This window comes from Dryobates pubescens, chromosome 30 (assembly GCF_014839835.1).
Source record: "Dryobates pubescens isolate bDryPub1 chromosome 30, bDryPub1.pri, whole genome shotgun sequence".
In the NCBI taxonomy this organism is placed as follows: Eukaryota; Metazoa; Chordata; class Aves; order Piciformes; family Picidae; genus Dryobates; species Dryobates pubescens.
Window position 1 is genome coordinate 5959417 of NC_071641.1, and position 18084 is coordinate 5977500.

The 18084-nt window shown below is 43.9% G+C and overlaps 1 protein-coding gene across 1 annotated transcript in view; it reads left to right on the top strand.

Annotated features, from left to right (window-relative positions):
• Window positions 1-2249: 2249 nt before the first annotated feature.
• Window positions 2250-18084, top strand: part of MGMT (O-6-methylguanine-DNA methyltransferase) — a 37513-nt gene continuing 21678 nt past the window's right edge. Inside the window, exons 1-2 of the mRNA XM_054174612.1 lie at window positions 2250-2305; window positions 4634-4791. Of these exons, the coding sequence (XP_054030587.1) occupies window positions 2250-2305; window positions 4634-4791 (214 nt within the window). The remainder of the gene's footprint in view (window positions 2306-4633; window positions 4792-18084) is intronic.

An 18084-nucleotide genomic window follows, 5' to 3' on the forward strand; every position in this document is an offset into this window, starting at 1 on the left:
CAGCTCTCCGTTTATTGTGTCAAGAAAAACGTTGGATGACAGACGTTCCTTTTAATGTTCATTTGTGTGCCCTAATCAGTGCTAATGTTTCCATTTGGGAAAGTAACAGGGTAGATATTTTCCTCAAAGAAAAAGGATATTTGCTATGACTAAGATAGGCATCTCTAGGTGCTCTGGTGAGACCCCACCTGGAGCACTGTGTCCATTTCATGCACCTCCACAACAGGGACATCAAAATGTTGGAGAGGGTGCAGAGGAGGCCATGAAGAGCACCTCTCTCCTGGGCAGAGGTGGAGTTATTCAGTCCAGAGAAGAGAAGACTTCTGGAAAACCTCAGAGGAGCCTTCCAGTACCTGAAGTGGGTCTACAAGAAAGCTGGGGTGGGACTTTTGACAAGGGATTGTAGTGATAAGATGAAGGGCAATGGCTTTGATCTGGAAGAGGGGAGATTTAGACTGAAGATCAGGAAGAAATTCTTTACATTGAGGGTGCTGAGACCCTGGAACAGGTGGCCCAGGGAGGTAGTGGATGCCCCCTCCCCAGAAGTGTTCAAAGCCTTCAAAAGTGGGTAAGACCTTGAGTTACCTGGACTAGTGGAAGGTGTCCCTGCCCATGGCAGGGGAATTGAAACTAGTTGATCTTTAAGGTCCTTTCCAACCCTATGATTCATATATTCATGGAGTGTTTTGGATTGGAAGAGACCTGTCAAGGTCATCTAGTCCAGGGTCTCACCACCCTCAGTTTAAAACATTTCTTCATGTACCCAGTATAAGTTTAAAATAGTCACCCTTTGTCTATCACAATGTAGCCTCAGCTGGACTCTTTCCAGTAGTTCCTTGCCTCTCTTGAACTCAAAGTCTGTTCTAGAGTGTTTCTGTTAAGTTGTTTCTTTAAGGACTATCTGAGACAAGAAATAGCTCAGAAATAAAATAAGTAATTAAAATCATACCCATTTTGAACATGGCTTTGAACATGGCTACCTGCTGAGGCTCCTCACAGCATTTCTCTGGTTTTCATCATAGCTAAGCTATTCAAGACACTGAAGCCAATCCGCTGCTTACATGTTTGTTTTGGAAGCACCTTAGAAACTTCCAGTCCTTGGCAAGTTGTTTGGAAGGAGCCTGTTAAACTGGAACAGGTGGTGTTTCTGCTTCACTCCCCCTCTGCTAAAACCATCTCTTCCTTCATTTCATCCCATACAAACATAAGAAGTCGTAGAAGTGGCACAGCTGGGAGAGAGTCTCAGGAAGACACCTCTTAGCTGCATGGATGCCAGAGCCAACTGGATTCTTGAGCTTGTTTGTTCCTTAAAAAAGAGCTGGAATGGAAATTAATATGTAGGGTTGCAGTAAGAATGGTAGGGAATAGCTGCCCTGTGTGTAAGCTGGAGCAGCAGGTCTGCACCTGGGCTCTGGTGGGACTGATCTTACGTCTCTCTTGGACTTCACTACTGCCAAGAGCTGAAGGCAAGGCTGGAGATCTTCAGCAGCAGCAGCATGCATTCCTTAGCCTGAAAAAAAAAAGTCTTTTTTCAAGAGACATCCAACTTTAAATATATATATTGAGATGTCTGCTTTCTATAGCTTAAAACAAGGACTTTTTTATGTTTGAGCAGTGTAAAGGTTTAATTAACCATCATGTTCTAAAGCTGTGTAGATGAGCTGAACATCCATTTAACACCACCAGAAAGTTAAGACAGGCATCTGACTTACTTCACATGTGTCACTGGCTGGCATCTTACTGCAAACAACATTTCAGTTTCACAAAGCCTTACAAAAACCCCAACCATCCTTGAAACCTCTACAGTAATGATTGACCATGCTGGCCAAGTGAAAAACCTCCACCTGGAACTTTTTGAGGTGCCAGGCAGCACCTAATGGAATTCAGTAATGAGATCAAGTGCAGAGATGTCTCCATTGGAAGCAGAAGGGTTTTTTAAAAGCCTTTCTGCATTTTTAACTAAATGCTGCTCATTATTCTAGCCACGGTGGCAGAAAAGTTGTTGGTACTTTTTTAAGGACTAAAATAAATAATAATGAAATTCTCCAGGGCAAAAGTGAGGCAGTTGGATTTCTCACACCTTCCCTTCAGTTTCCTGAATTCTTAGATCATAGAAGCACAGACTGGGGTGGGTTGGAAAGGACCTTTAAAGGTCATCCGGTCCAATCCCCCTGCAGTCAGCAGGGACATCTGCAACCAGAGCAGGTTGCTCAGAGCCCCAAACAACCTGACCTGCAGTGGTTCCAGGGATGGGACATCTCCCACCTCGCTGGGTAATCTGGGACAGTGCTTCACCACCATCATGGTAAAAACATTCTCTAACTGCAGGGGGGTTGGACTAGATAAGCTTTCAAGGCTCTTTCCCACCCCAAACATTCTGTGATTCTCTGTCTTTTATTTAATTTATTAAATACAGATCTAATGACCTGACAGTAACCATGAGGCCTCAGACAAATAATGCTGTTGTGCTCTTTCCCACCCAGTCTGGGGGGAAACTGTGGTAGTTTGGTGCCTTTCTGGAGGAGGGAGAGATGATGGTGCCTGTGTGGCAGCATGGGGAGCCCAGCTGCTGGGGGCTGCTCACTTGCTGAGCAGTGAGCAGAGGAAGTCTTTTGGTTTTATGATGATATTACAGCCCAAATCATTTCCAGACTCGAGAGAATGTGAAACAAGATGATGTGAAAAACATAAGGTGACTGGAGTTTTGAGTGCTTCCTATGCTCTTCTGGATAAATGGAGCAGAAAAGTCTACCAACTTCTTTTTGAGATTTCAGAGGCATTATTGTCTTCTGTGGTTATTATACTGTCATAGCTCCAACAATCCACAGTAAAACTGAGCCATATTCTGCTGAGGGTTGTACATGCATGGAATAACAGATCATCCATGGTGACAAGAGCTTGGTTTGAGGTCCATGGCATAGATATCTGTGCAAAAATTGGGTGCTGGGTTTTTTTTGGTAGCAGAGAGATTATGAAATAGCAAAATAAGGTAGATAGCAGATTCAGAAAGCAAAATTGAAAAAGAAATTGAAAAGCACTCATTTGGTGAATAAATGAAAGAAATAAACTGAGGTGGTTTAATCTGGAGAATAGGAGGCTGAAGTGAGACCTCATTGCTCTCTACAACTCTGAAAGGAGGTTGGAGCCAGATGGGACTTGGTGTCTTCTCCCTAGTATCAGGTGATAGAACAAGAGGAAATGTCCTCAAGTTGTACCAGGGGAGGTTTAGCAGTGGCTCTTTGGGACATGGTTTAAGGGCCATGGTGGTGTTAGGTTGATGATCTTAGAGGGCTTTTCCAACTGAAGCGATTCTATGAGAAGAGCAGCAAGGGAAGTACATTTTTGTTTGCAGGTGCTTTCTGTTTGCTCGCTGTGTTCTTTAGTGTCCTGCAAGCAGGAGCTGCCATTGAAAATCAAATGAATTCTCAATTGCTTCCTTCCAATTCAATCAGAGGAGGAAAGCAGAAACCTGCCACCGTCACTGGAAGGAAACGGGGCAGAGGAATGCACGGGTTCAGCAGAAAGCTGTTTCCTCCTTTCCCCGGGGATGGTCCCTGGGGAGTCAAGGACTGTGCCCCTGGGGGGACTTGGAGGAGGAGCCTCACCTCCACCCACCCAGGAAGCATGAGAATGCATTGTCTGCTGTGGCTTTGGGAGGGTTTTGTGCTCCCTGATATTCCCCAGGATATCATGCATGGCATCACTTTCTTCTCAGCAATTTCTTCTGATTTTTTTTGTTTTTCCAGATAAGAGCAGCCCTGTGTCATCACTGCCTTTCTGGAGGCGATGAGAATTCATTTTGGTAGTGCTTTATGAACCTTTTCAGCTTTATCAGAGCAGAAGATAGGTGAACTCTAGCCCCAGAGTGAATGTTCTGAGCTATTTTACTACTTTTTTTGCAAATTTAGAGAGAAGGAATATTCATTTTTATCATTTTAACCATTATAGAACCATAGAATGGCTCAAGGGGGAAGTGACCTTAAAGATCATCTAGTTCCAAACCCCATGCCATGGACAGGAACACCTTCCACTAGACCAGGCTGCTCAAGGCCTCGTCCAGCCTGGTCTTAAATTACTGTGTCCAATTCTGGGCTCCCCAGTTCAAACAAGACAGGAATCTACTGCAGAGAGAATCAAGGATGCTACTGCAGGAGAGCTATGAGGATGATCAAGGGACTTGCACATCTTTCCTATGAAGAAATGCTGGGAGACCTGGGGCAGTTTAGTCTGGAGAAGAGGAGCCTGATAGGGGATCTTATTAATGTCTATAAATATCTGAGGGGTGGGTGTCAAGATTAAGATGCCAGTCTCTTTTGGGTGGTGCCCAGTAATAGGACAAGGAGCAACAGGTATCAGCTTCAACACAGGAAGTTCCACCACAACATGAGGACAAACTTCTTTACTGTGAGGGTGCTGGAGCCCCAGAGCAGGCTGCCCAGAGCGGTTGTGGAGGCTCCTTCTCTGGAAAGATTCCAGTCCCAGCTGGATGCATTCCTGTATGTCATGCCACAGGTGATCTTGCTTTGGCAGGGGGATTGGATGCAATAATCTCTGGAGATCCCTTCCAATCCCTACCATTCTCTGAATCTCTGATTATATAATTATAATTCTGCTATCTTCTCTCTGGCAACAGGGCAGAGTCCTCAGCTGCTTGCAAGGTGTGCGAGGGCACGGAGGAGATGCCAGAGCCGCTGAAGCAGTGCCTGGAGTGGCTGCGTGCCTACTTCTGTGAGCCAGCGAGGACAGCCAGCCTGCCCGTGCCAGCCTTCCACCACCCCCTGCTCCAGAGAGGTTGGTACCATGGCACCCATCCCCTCCCTGCTCCCATCAGCCAGGGTGCTGCTGCCACCTGTCTCCTAAGTGCTTCGTCAATGGCAATAAGAGGTTGGAAGGGACCTCAGGAATCATCCAGTTCCAACCCCTCTGCCATGGGCAAGGACACCTCACACTACAGCAGGTTGCTCTGAGCCACGTACCGCCTGGCCTTAAAAACCTCCAGGGATGGGGCTTCTACCACCTCCCCGGGCAACCTGTGCCAGTGTCTCACCACCCTCAAGGGGGAGAACTTCCTAACATCCAGTCTGAACCTACCCATTTGTATTTTTTTTCTATCCCCCCCAGTCCTATCACTCCCTGACAGCCTAAAAAGTCCCTCCCCAGCTTTCTTGTATCCCCCTTCAGAAACTGGAAGGCCACAATAAGGTCTCCTTGGAGCCTTCTCTTCTCCAGACTGAACAACCCCTATTCTCTCAGTGTATCCTCATGGCCTCTGCTCATCCTCATGGCCCTACTCTGGACACCTTCCAGCACCTCCAGATCCTTCCTGTAATAGGAGCTCCAGAACTGGATGCAGTACTCCAGGTGGAGTCTCACCAGAGCAGAGTAGAGGGTGAGAATCACCTCCCTCGCCCTGCTGGCCACACTTCTCTTGATGCAGCCCAAGCTCTGGTTGGCTTTCTGGGCTGCAAATGCACACTGCTGGCTCATGTTGAGCTGCTCATCCACCAGCACCCCCAAGTCCTTTTTTTCAGGGCTGCTCTCAAGCCAGTCGCTGCCCAGCCTATATCATTGTTCAGCTTCTAATAGATGATGGCTGAAAGGTTTGAGCATGAACACATCTGAATGGCTTTTCAGTAGGGTGGTTGTTCACTTCAGCTAGCATTTTGCCAGAAATGTACCCTTCTGGCCAAGACATCTGATGGTTTCCTCCAGTGTATAAATAATATGGCCAGGAGGTTGAGGGAGGTTCTCCTCTCCCTCTACTTTGCCCTAGTGAGGCCATATCTGGAGTATTGTGTGCAGTTCTGGGCTCCCCAATTCAAGAGAGACAGGGAACCATTGGAGAGACTCCAGCAGAGGTTCCAAAGATGCTGGAGCATCTCTGTGAGGAGGAAAGGCTGAGAGACTTGAGGTTGTTGAGCCTGGAGAAGAGCAGCCCAAGAGGGGATTTGCTCAATGCTCAGCAAGAGCTAAAGGGTGGGGGGCAAGAGGATGGGGCCAGACTCTTCCCAGTGGTGCTCAGTAACAGGACAAGGGGCACTAGGCACAAAGTGGAACTCAGGTGGTCCCATGTGAAGATGAGGAGAAATGTCTCTGGTGTGAGGGTGCCCTGGAGCAGACTGCCCAGAGAGGTTGTGGGGTTTCCTTCTCTGAAGAGATTCCAAACCCACCTGGACATTGTGATCCTGGGCAAGCTGCTGTGGGTGACCCTACATTAGCAGGGGGTTTGGACTGCATGATCATGAAGGAAAGATTCCTTGAGGGAAATCAGTCATCACCATCATTTTTTTTTAGGAGGTGGAAGGAAAGCTTTTCAACTTTAATTTCAGATCTGTCTGAGAGGTGCCTGTATGGTGGGAATGGCACATGGCTGGTGACCCATCAGTGTCGGGTTTCTCTGCCACTCTGGTGGCTTCATGAAGGATATGGCTAGTGATCCTGCTGTCTGGGCTGGGGTCTGACCTTTTCTATGGGAGGTTCAGTGCTGGGGAGAATTGGCAGTTTGATTTTTCTCATTTTGAGATGCGCAGGTTCAGGTTTCTTTAATTTATTTGTGTGATTTCTCCTTGGAGTGAGGCCAGATGGGCGTGTTTTTATGGGGGGAGTCTCTTATGTAATGGAAACACCAATGAAGAATTAACTGGCACATCAACATGATAACATTTCTCTCTTCTCTTACTTTCTCCTAGTAATAATTTCTTAAAATAGAGGGAAAAAAAAAACCAATCTATTGGAATGAATGTGGAAAAAAAAAATCCAAGATTTGAAGAAACTTGGTTTTGGAAATGATTTAGTAGAAGAGTAAGACAAAAATCACATTATCCTGGATGACATTGTACATTTCAATTTGTCTGTGAGTCAAAAATGCTAAATTAGGAGTTTGGTATTTATTTACTTTTTCACATTTACATTTGAAAGTGCCTACTCATTTCTCCAGGCACTTAAAAATGCAGAATAAACATCAGTGAGAGCATAAGGATCCAAAGCTGTGAAGGCTTTTTCTCATCACAGTGATCTCTTTTCAGCAGCAGCTTATCCAATGAATCATCAAAAGGGACAGCACTGGAACAGGCTGCCCAGTGGTGGAATCACCATCCCTAGATGTGTTAACAATCCGTGTGGATGTGGTGCTGTGAGATATGGTTCAGAGGTTGGCAGTGTTGGATAAACAGTAGGACTTGATGATCTTGGAGGTCTTTTCCAAATGTAGTGATGCTGTGAAACTGATTAAAGAGCTTCCTCATAAAACAAAAAAGTGTGAAGTGCTTTTGGGATGAAGCATTTCTCAATTCATGCTCAGATGTCTGCAGCTACTTTTGTGCCAAGTACTAAGATAGGTGGGAAGAAAAGTAGTAATAATCAACTTGGAGATAACAAAACCAGAGAGATCTATAAATTCAGAAAGTAAAGATATCTTCCAGGTTGGAGAAAGACATCTGTCCATGGTGCAGCACACAGCTTGGTGTTATCCCAGCCCTCAAGGCTGGTACCAACCATCCATAGCTGCTCTGAGTGGCTCAGGGGAGTTCCTTCTCACTCTCTACAACTCCCTGAAAGGAAGCTGGAGACAGGTGGGATTGGTCTCCACTAACTTCACCTTAGTTACAGATGGTTGGACATGAGGAAATGGCCTTAAGTTGCACCACACTGGACATGAGGAACAATTTCTTCACTAAAAGGGTTGTCAAATCCTGGAGCAGGCTCCCCAGGGCAGTGGTGGAGTCCCCAGCCCTGGAGAGATTGAAAAGTTGTGCAGATGTGGTGCTGAGGGACATGGTTTAGTGGTGACCTGGCAGTGCTGGGTTAATGGTTGGGCTTGGTGATCATAAAGGACTTTCCCAACCTGAATGAATCTGCGATTCAGGGAAGAAATTGTTCTTCATGTCCGACCTAAACCTCCCCTGCCACAACTTGAGGCAATTTCCTCTTGTCCTGCCACTTGTTCCTTAGAAGAAGAGACCAACCCCCACCTGCCTCCAGCCTCCTTTAAGGGAGTTGGAGAGAGCCAGGTCTCCCCTCAGCCTCCTTTTCTCCAGGCTGAACAACCCCAGGTCCCTCAGCTGCTCCTCACCAGACCTCTCCTCCAGACCCTTCACCAGCTCGCTTGCCCTTCTCTGGAGGTACTCCAGTGCCTCAAAGTACTTCTTGGAGTGACTTGTTGACTTACTGGCTGCCCACTTTAACCCATGCAGCAGATTTATTTTTATTTAAATGTATTTGGAAAAACAGCAGAATCTTCAAGAATTTGTGTCAGTGTTCAACACAGAATTCCACTCAGCACAGATAAAGCTGGGTATTTCTTGCTTCTCTATAGCATGACTTCAAGGTGTGACACCTCAGAAAAAAATCACTGAGTAATGGGAAGTGATTAACTGGTTGTAATATGCCCAGGTCATTAGCTCACTTTATATATGAAGAAGAAGAAGGACCATGAAGATGATCAGAGGGCTGGAGCACCGCTCCTGTGGGGGCAGGCTGAGAGAGTTGGGCTCTTAAGCCGGAAGAGGAGAAGACATTGGAACTGCGTGATCTTTAAGGTCCCCTCTCACTCAAACCATTCTATGATTCTGTGATAAGAAAAATTGCCCCGGTAATATTTGCAAGCCAAGACATGGGAGGTTTGATTTGTGGTCCTGTGAGATGGCAAAGACGATGTTAAATTGGCCAGTCCTGAATTTCCTGACTTTTCATCATTTGTGCTTTCTAATGGTCGTGGTTGTGGTTGCAGAACTCACTGCAGCACTGGCCACTGCAGCGAGGAGCAGTCCTGTGTTTGCAGACCAGATGGCTCATTAGAGCATCAAGAGCAGAGGAAATTGGAGACGCACAAGAGTTTTCCTTCGCCCTGTGACGAGCAGCAGCCCTGGGGCTCTGCTCTGTGCATGCCATGCCATGCCATGCCCGCCATCCTCACCGGATGAAGTCCTGCAACATCACCAAGCCACACTTTTGTATCCTTGAGTCTGGAGTTCCTCTGGCAGGTCCCTGTAATGCAGGTGTACACCTGAAGCAGAACTTGCTTTTTAACAGAGTCCACCTTATTTCTTCAAATTAGCTGTGAATTACTCTGTTCATGAAAAGAAGGAGGGCTCTGCAGGTCTGCACATGGTGACACATTATCTGGGTCACCTTTCAAACCAAAGGCTGAGAGTAGCTGTGAAAAAAGATCAAGGAGGAACAACCTCAGGATGGAGGAGAGCAGGGAATCACGTGAACTCTCAGTAAACTTACAGACAACACCAAGTGAGAGTGTTGATCTGCTTGAAGGTAGGAAGGCTCTATGGGAGGAGCTGGGCAGACTGGATTGATGGGCTGAGGCCAGTGGGATAAGGTAAACAAGACCAAGTCCTGGGTCCTGCACTTGAGTGACAAGAAACCCATGCTGAGGCTCCAAAGATGCTGAGGGTCCTGGAGCATCTCTGTGAGGAGGAAAGGCTGAGTGACCTGGAGCTGTTGAGCCTGGAGAAGAGCAGCCTGAGAGGGGATCTGATCAATGCTCAGCAAGAGCTAAAGGGTGGGAGGCAAGAGGATGTGGACAGACTTCTTGTTGGTGCTCAGTAACAGGACAAGGGGCACTGGGCACAAACTGGAACCCAGGAGGTTCTACCTGAAGATGAGGAGAAATGTCTCTGGTGTGAGGGTTCTGGAGCAAGCTGCCCAGAGAGGTTGTGGAGTCTCCTTCTCTGGAGAGATTCCAACCCCACCCAGACATTGTGATCCTGGGCAACCTGATGTAGGTACCCCTGCTTTAGCAGTGTGGTTGGACTGGGTGATCTCCAGAGGTCCCTTCCAACCCCCACCATGCTGAGATTCAGGGATTCTGCGAGTCTGTGATTTATTTATGCTGCAATTTGTGAAATGCTCCTAATTTTGTCATAAAGATTCTATTCACTCAGGGAGAAAAAAGGAAAAAAAGGTTAAGAAATTTTCCTGAGTTCCCTTTTTTTTTTTTTTTTTCCCTTTCCTTCCTGCAGCTTCATCAGCCATGCAAATACATTTCTCTTTAGGCTTTTAGAATGTGTTATTTTAAAGTAATATGAAATAATCTGCTGGAAAGCGTTAGTACTTCACATATCTGGACATGGCAGATCCAAGTGCAAAGAGATGACAGGCTTTCATATTTCTGTCTGCCAACACAAAATTCAAATTCCAGAGACTGGCACCTTCTTTTATTACCATTTCATGTGAGAATAGTTTTGATAAGCAGAAAGTCACTGTTTTGCTAGACATTTAATGGATTTTTTGCAATCCAATACTTTCCCCCACTTTTGCTTCAAACAGAAATCAATCCTCTCCAACCTTCAGAAATAAAAACAACAGGACTCAAAACTACTTTTATGTCTCAAATTCTTTTTCCAACCCTGTATTCAAATCAAAACTAAACAAAAAAGTATGTAAAAATGCTTTCTGGGCAGAAGTCTTACCCAGTTCCTGTTGAACTTGTGGTTCTCGGGCTCTTGGTGGAGCCATGAGGAGTGACCATGGATTGAGGCGTGGGTTTTGAAAGAGTTTGAGGGTGGGAGACTTTTGGTCCCCCCAGCATAAGAGGAACAGAGAACTCTGAAGAGGGTCCAGAGGAGGTCACAAAGATGATTAGAGGGCTGGAGCACCCCCACTATGGGGCAGGCTGAGAGACCTGGGGCTGTTCAGCCTGGAGAAGGCTCCAGGGAGACCTTAGAGCAACCTTCCAGTAGCTGAAGGGTGATACAAGAAAGCTGGGGAAGGACTTTTTACAAGGGTTGGTAGGATCAGGATGAGGGGCAATGGCTTTAAAGTGGAAGAGTGAAGATTTAGACTGGAGATTAGGAAGAAACTCTTTACAATGAAGGTGGTGAGCCACTGGAACAGGTTGCCAAAGGAGGTTGTGGATGCCCCCTCTGTGGAGGTGTTCAAGGCCAGGTTGGATGAGGCCTCAAGCAATCTGGTCTAGTGGAAAGTGTCCCTGTCCATGGCAGGGGGTTGGAACTAGATGATCTTTAAGGTCTATTCCAACCCAATCCATTCTATGAATCTATGAATAAATTAATCTGAGAGGAAGCCATTTTCTCATAGAGCTACTTTGCTGGTGCTTGACCCGAGGATGGGTCCCTTTTTGATCTGTTTCCAACCCACTTTGCTGTATTTCCATTTAGAGGTCGTGGACCTGTGAGCTGACCAGTACATTCTGCAAGAAAAAAGGAATCTCTTCACTCCAGAAATGTACTTCTCACTAGAAATTTGCATCCCACAGCCTTTTCACTAGAAATTTACATCCCATATGCATTTTTTACTAGTAATTTGCATCCCACATCCATTTTTTCACTACAAATTTGCATCAGATGTACTTTTTCCACTAGAAATTTGCATCCCATAGCCTTTTCTCTAGCAATTTGCATCCCACACACTTTTTTTCACTAGAAATTTACATCCCACTTTTTTTTTCACTAGAAATTTGCATCCCACATACTTTTTTCACTAGAAACTACCTGAAGGGAGGTTGTAGCCAGGTAGGGATTGGTCTCTTCTCCCAGGCATCCAGCACCAGAACAAGAGGACACAGCCTCAAGCTGTGCCAGGGGAGGTTTAGGCTGGATGTTAGGAAGAAGTTCTTCATAGAAAGAGTTATTGGCCATTGGAATGTGCTGCCCAGGGAGGTGGTGGAGTCACCATCACTGGAGGTGTTTAGGAAGAGACTGGCTGGGGTGCTTGGTGCCATGGTTTGTTGATTAGATGGTGTTGGATGATCAGTTGAACATGATGATATCAAAGGTCTCTTCCAACCTGGTTAATTCTATTCTATTCTTTTCTTTCTGTTCTATTCTATTCTATTCCAATTCTATTCCATTCTATTCTATTCTATTCTATTCTATTCTATTCTATTCTATTCTATTCTATTCTATTCTATTCTATTCTATTCTATTCTATTCTATTCTATTCTATTCTATTCTCTATCAATTTGCATCCCACACACTTTTTTCCACTAGAAAGTTGCATCCCATGTCCTTTTTCCACTAGAAATTTGCATCCCATTGCCTTTTCTCTAGCAATTTGCATCCCACATCCATTTTTTCACTGGGAATTTCCATCCCACGTACTTTTTTCACCAGAAATTTGCATCCCATATACTTTTTTTTGGCTAGCCATTTGCATCCCACATCCATTTTTTTTCACAAGACATTTGCATCCCATCGCTCTTTCACTAGCAGTTTGCATCCCACACTCTTTTTTTCCACTAGAAATTTACATCCCACATACTTTTTTTCACTAGAAATTTACATCCCACACATTTTTTTTCACCAGAAATTTACATCCCACATACTTGTTTCACTAGCAATTTGCATCCCATAGCCTTTTCTCTAGCAATTTGCATCCCACATCCATTTTTTCACTGGGAATTTCCATCCCATGTACTTTTTTCACCAGAAATTTGCATCCCATATACTTTTTTTTTTTGCTAGCCATTTGCATCCCACATCCATTTTTTCACTAGAAATTTACATCCCATATACTTTTTTTTGGCTAGCCATTTGCATCCCACATCCATTTTTTTTCACAAGACATTTGCATCCCATTGCTCTTTCACTAGCAGTTTGCATCCCACACTCTTTTTTTCCACTAGAAATTTACCTCCCACATACTTTTTTCCACTAGAAATTTACATCCCACATACTTTTTTCCACTAGCAATTTGCATCCAACATACTTTTTTCCACTAGAAATTTACCTCCCACATACTTTTTTCCACTAGAAATTTACATCCCACATACTTTTTTTCACTAGCAGTTTGCATCCCACATACTTTTTTTCACTAGCAATTTGCATCCCACATACTTTTTTCCACTAGAAATTTACATCCCACATACGTTTTTTCACTAGCAATTTGCATCCCACATACTTTTTTCCACTAGAAATTTACCTCCCACACACTTTTTTTCACTAGAAATTTACATCCCACATACTTTTTTTCACTAGCAATTTGCATCCCACATACTTTTTTCCACTAGAAATTTACATCCCACATACTTTTTTCCACTAGAAATTTACATCCCACATACTTTTTTTCACTAGCAATTTGCATCCCACACTCTTTTTTTTCCACTAGAAATTTACCTCCCACATACTTTTTTCCACTAGAAATTTACATCCCACATACTTTTTTTCACTAGCAGTTTGCATCCCACATACTTTTTTCCACTAGAAATTTACCTCCCACACACTTTTTTCCACTAGAAATTTACATCCCACATACTTTTTTTCACTAGCAATTTGCATCCCACGTACTTTTGTTCACCAGAAATTTGCATCCCACGCTCTCCTCAGAATAAAATATGCAAGAACAACATAAATGGCAGACTTCTATTTTTTTTTTACTTCTTCTTCCTTTTTTTTTTTTTGGTTTTTTTTTTTTTTTATTCTTTCTCTTTTTCCTCATGAATTGGGCCTTTGATGTTCAAGAGGAGCCAGTATTAAAGGACATCCCTAGAAGGCTGCAGAAATAGTTCCCTCTTCTTCTTCTTTTTTTTTTCCCTATGACAAATGTAAAATGGTACAAATCTCGCTGAATGTGATGGTGTCATTAGTTTGTGAATCGCATCCTTGAAAATAACTGTGGAGGAGCCAAATCGGTTTAAAAGAAGATAACAAAATGGTTTAAGCTACTTAGGTTGAATGCCAATTATATTTTAATATTCAACTGAGCATATTTTAGGAAGAAAAAAGGCAGCGTCGACGCATGCATAACTCATTGGCAGCGTCGACCAGCTGTGCCACTCTTCTCTTCGAATCACTTTGTGCATTTTAGTAGCATGGTAATTTAGTAGAGAACTACCTGAGTGATGGCATTTTCAATGAGCAGGTAATCTACAGAGAATTTTTATATGGTTATGAGTTCTGTGCTTCAGCCTGGCAACACAAAAATACATCAAGACCAATTACGGTATCAACTTTCAGCGTGATACCCTTGCCACGCAAGTGCATGTATTTCTGCCCCAGGCATTTCAAATTGCATCTAATTTGAAATCTTTGGGGTTTTAATTAAATTTCAGAATATATGGAATTCTTCATTAGTACCTGCTCTGAATAGCAGATTATACTTCTCTCAGTCTCTCGTTAAAGAAGTAGGCTGTGGTAAATAGCGTGCTCAAGAACTGATCATTTGTGGGAGCCGGGATATTGGGAGCAGAAATAGTAAAATGCAAAAATAATATCCAAAAAAAAAGGAAAAAAAAGAAAAAAAGATTATTAGTCCAGTGAGGGACTCTTGATTTGTATTTTAATGGAATTTTACATTTCTCTTAATGATTTGCAAATTGTCCTCTGATTATAAGATGCATTAAGCTTTTCATTTTAATGGAGAGACACAGCCATTAGCAGGAATATTTTTTTTTCTTTTAATTTTTTTTTTCCCCCTGCCTTCTTTTTTAGAGTGCTTCCCTGCAGCAGATAAATATTGAAACCATTAACACCTTTTGATGTACTTTATAGTGCTGTAGCTCGGACCAGTACATGAATGAACGCAGCCTTTTATATGTTAGCACTTTGCTTGGAGCTCCTGATTGTCGTTCCGTGGGTGAACAATGACTGAAAGGTAGAGGTTTCCAGGCAAGCCATGAAATTACATCTGTTGCCCTGTAATTAATGTTCCAAATGTTTTTGGAACATCATCCATATTTAATCACAGAATCATAGAATTGTTTGGGTTGGAAAAGACCTCTAAGATCATCGAGTCCAACTGTAAACCTAACACCACCATAGCCATTGAGTCATGTCCCCAAATGCTGTGTCCACACATTTCTTGAACACCTGCAGGGATGGTGACTCCACCACCTCCCTGGGCAGCCTGTTCCAATGCCTGACCACTCTTGCAGGAAATAAATTGTTCCTAATGTCAGCATAAACCTCCCTGGCACAATTTCAAGCCATTTCAAAAAGTAAAGCCAACAAAATTTGAAGTGAAGATTAAGTTCTTCACTGAGAGAGTTGTTAGCCATTGGAATGGGCTGCCCAGGGAGGTGGTGGAGTCACCATGCCTGGAGGTGTTCAAGAGGGGATTGGCACTTGGTGCCATGGTTTAGTCATGAAGTCTGTGGTGACAGGTTGGACTTGATGACCTTTGAGGTCTCTTCCAACCTTGGTGATTCTGTGATTCTGTGAAAAGAGAGTGGCCAGGCATTGGAATAGGTTGCCCAAGAAGGTGGTGGAGTCATTATCACTGGATGTGTTCAAGAAGAGGGTGGACATGGCACTTTGGTACATGATTTAATGGCCATGGTCAATTGTTGGATTCAGTGATCTTAGAGGTGTTGTCCAACCAAAACATTTCTATGATTCTATAAAAAGTCAAGATGGAAGAAGCTCTGACCTTAACTCTGACCACCCCAGCACAATTTCAGGACACAATTTCATGACCTGTGCTGGCAAAATGCAGTGATTAACTGTCCTTGTGAAAGTGTTGTCGGTGGACAGTTTTGAAGAGGGATAATTGTAGCTTTCTCCAAAACCATCTGGCTTGGTGTGGCATTTTTCATGGATGGATCTTAAATTGGTTCTGCAGATGTTTTCTGGGATGTGTTAGCAAGTCCTCCTGGACTGTGGTTCAGTACAGCACATAGCAGCCTGAGAGAGGAAATGCATTTGTGCTTCCAAGATGATACAACAAACTGCAGTTTGTAGAATCAATTTTAGAAAAGATGATGTCTACTTTTTATGCAAGAAAGATATGGACCTCTTGGAGGAAGGCCAGAGGAGGCCACAAAGATAAACCAAGGGCTGGAACCCCTCTGCTGTGAGGACAGGCTGAGAGAAGAGGAGTTGTTCAGTCTGGAGAATAGAAGGATTCAGAGAGCCTTTCTGGAGGCTTTTCAACAGTAAAGAGCCCAATGAAAAATCTGGGGACAGACTTCTGAGCAGGATCTGTTGTGACAGGTCAAGGGGTGATGGTCTGAACTCAAAAAGAGAGATTCAGATTGGAGAGAAAGAGAAAATGTTTAACACTGACTGGGGTGAGAGCCTGGCCCAGGTTGCCCAGAGAGGTGGGAGATGCCCCATCCATGAAACCATTGCACGTCAGCTTGTCTGGGGCTCTGAGCAACTTGCTCTAGTTTCAGATGTCCCTGCTGACTGCAGGAGGGACTATATGACCTTTAAGGGTCCCTTCCCATCCAAACCATTCTGTGACTTTAAAGTTCATGGTTTTTTTCCCATTTATGTCATGGGAGCATGCTGAAGCCCTGAGGACTGTAAACGAAAAACCTCTTGTAGGACACGTGCATGAAGTTCAGAGCCCACAACTTCACATTTACTTTGTAGTGTTTCTAGGTTTTGTGTGTGCTTGGGAGGACTGGAACTCCTTGTTTGAGTTTCTCACTTTATTTCTCCAAAGCTGGCCAATTTGTAGGTCAGTAGCACTTCCAGGTTTATTTTGAAACCTGATGATCTTGAGCCAAGACCTCAGACCAAAGCTTACGGTGAGTTTGAGATTTCGATGCTAGAAACCTGATTTTTAGGTATGAGTTGGGATTTGTGTTTTAGCAACACACGTGAGTGGTTGAATCCTTGTTCTTCTCTTTGTATTCTGAGGTCATTAATATCAGAATGACACTTCCAGCATGTCCATAAATCTTCAGGAGTTTCCTGCAGAACCTTCCTGCCCATTCCACTCTAACTATAACCAGATGGTCCTGCCTATGCTTCTGAAATCCCAGTGTAATTAGGAAACTCCATCTTCTGTGATTTATTTAGGAGCTGTGGGCAGGTTTGTGTGTCTTGTTACTAGGATGGGTCAGGAGGAGAAGAGCTGCATCATAGCAGCACCTGGGAGGCTGCATTTTTGTTGAGTTCCAAGAAGGCAGATTGAGGTAAATTGAGTTTAATTTGAGGAGTTTTCTTATGGAGGAGGAAAGGAACAACTTTCACAGGCCTTGCATCCTTGCTTTCAAATGGCAATAGTGAGAACTCAAAGTAAAGGGAAAAATAAAAAAAGGATTGAGTCCCTCTGAGTCCCCTTTGAGGGACCAGAAGTTCCTCTACAGTTTGTGCCTGCAGTAGCTTCTTGATGAAGAAGGTGGCCAGTTGTGGTCTCATGCCACACATAGCCCTTTGCTAGGGACTTTTATTTCCTTTTGAGAACTTGAGAGTTCAGTTCCCAACCTCAATCTGCAAATTGCAGCTGATGAGGAGAATTTAGCAGACAGCCAGGTGAAGATCTTGGTGAGTACCAGCTCTCTGACAAAGTGAAGACAAGACCCTCATAGTATCCTAGAATTGGTTTAGTTGGAAAAGACCCCTAAAGTCATGGAGTCCAACCATCAACCCAACACCACCATGACCATTAAACCATGTACCAAAGTGCTATGTCCACCTGCCTCTTGAACACCTCCAGGGACAGCAACTCCACCACCTCCCTGGGAAATTTTATCTCTGTCTTGAATGGCAAAATATAAATACAATTTTCTGTCCCACTCAGAAATTGAAAGTGAGCTGGTTCATGGTACCTTTGGAAGGACTATTCCATGTCCTTTCCAGAACAGGTATGGCATTAAATGCTGACAAAATATAAACAAATAAGCTGAGTTTGAAGTGGTGAAACAGTGGTTGATGTTCCTCAGTTGCTTTGATGTGCAGGTGGTTTGTGTATATGTTTATAGTAGGGTATTAAAATTATTCATGAAGTCATTAAAAAGTTATTTTCACTTACTTTGCACAGCTCCCAAAATTGATGGTTTTGAAATAATATGAATTTTGTTCACTCCTACAACAAGTTTTTGACTATATAAACCTGGAGCAGATCCCTGCACCTAGTCATTTAAACCTGTAGGTATAAAGTTGTAGAGATACCAGCAGCTCTTTGTTGGTACCTTGGCAGTGGCGGTGACTACAGACCCTGGATGCTTGTCTTGGTCTCTGGCTGCTTGGTTAAACTCTCATTCTGCTCTCTTGCAGTGCCCACCACTATAAAAATGAGAAGGTATCAGTTAGGCCAAACCAAAACATCTCCAAACTGGAATGTTGAGGTATTTGCTAACTTTAAGCTACTTGCATTCACATATACAAGGAGCGCTTATCCTTGAGGTCCCTTCCAGTGTGATATTTTGAGCTTCTTGATGAG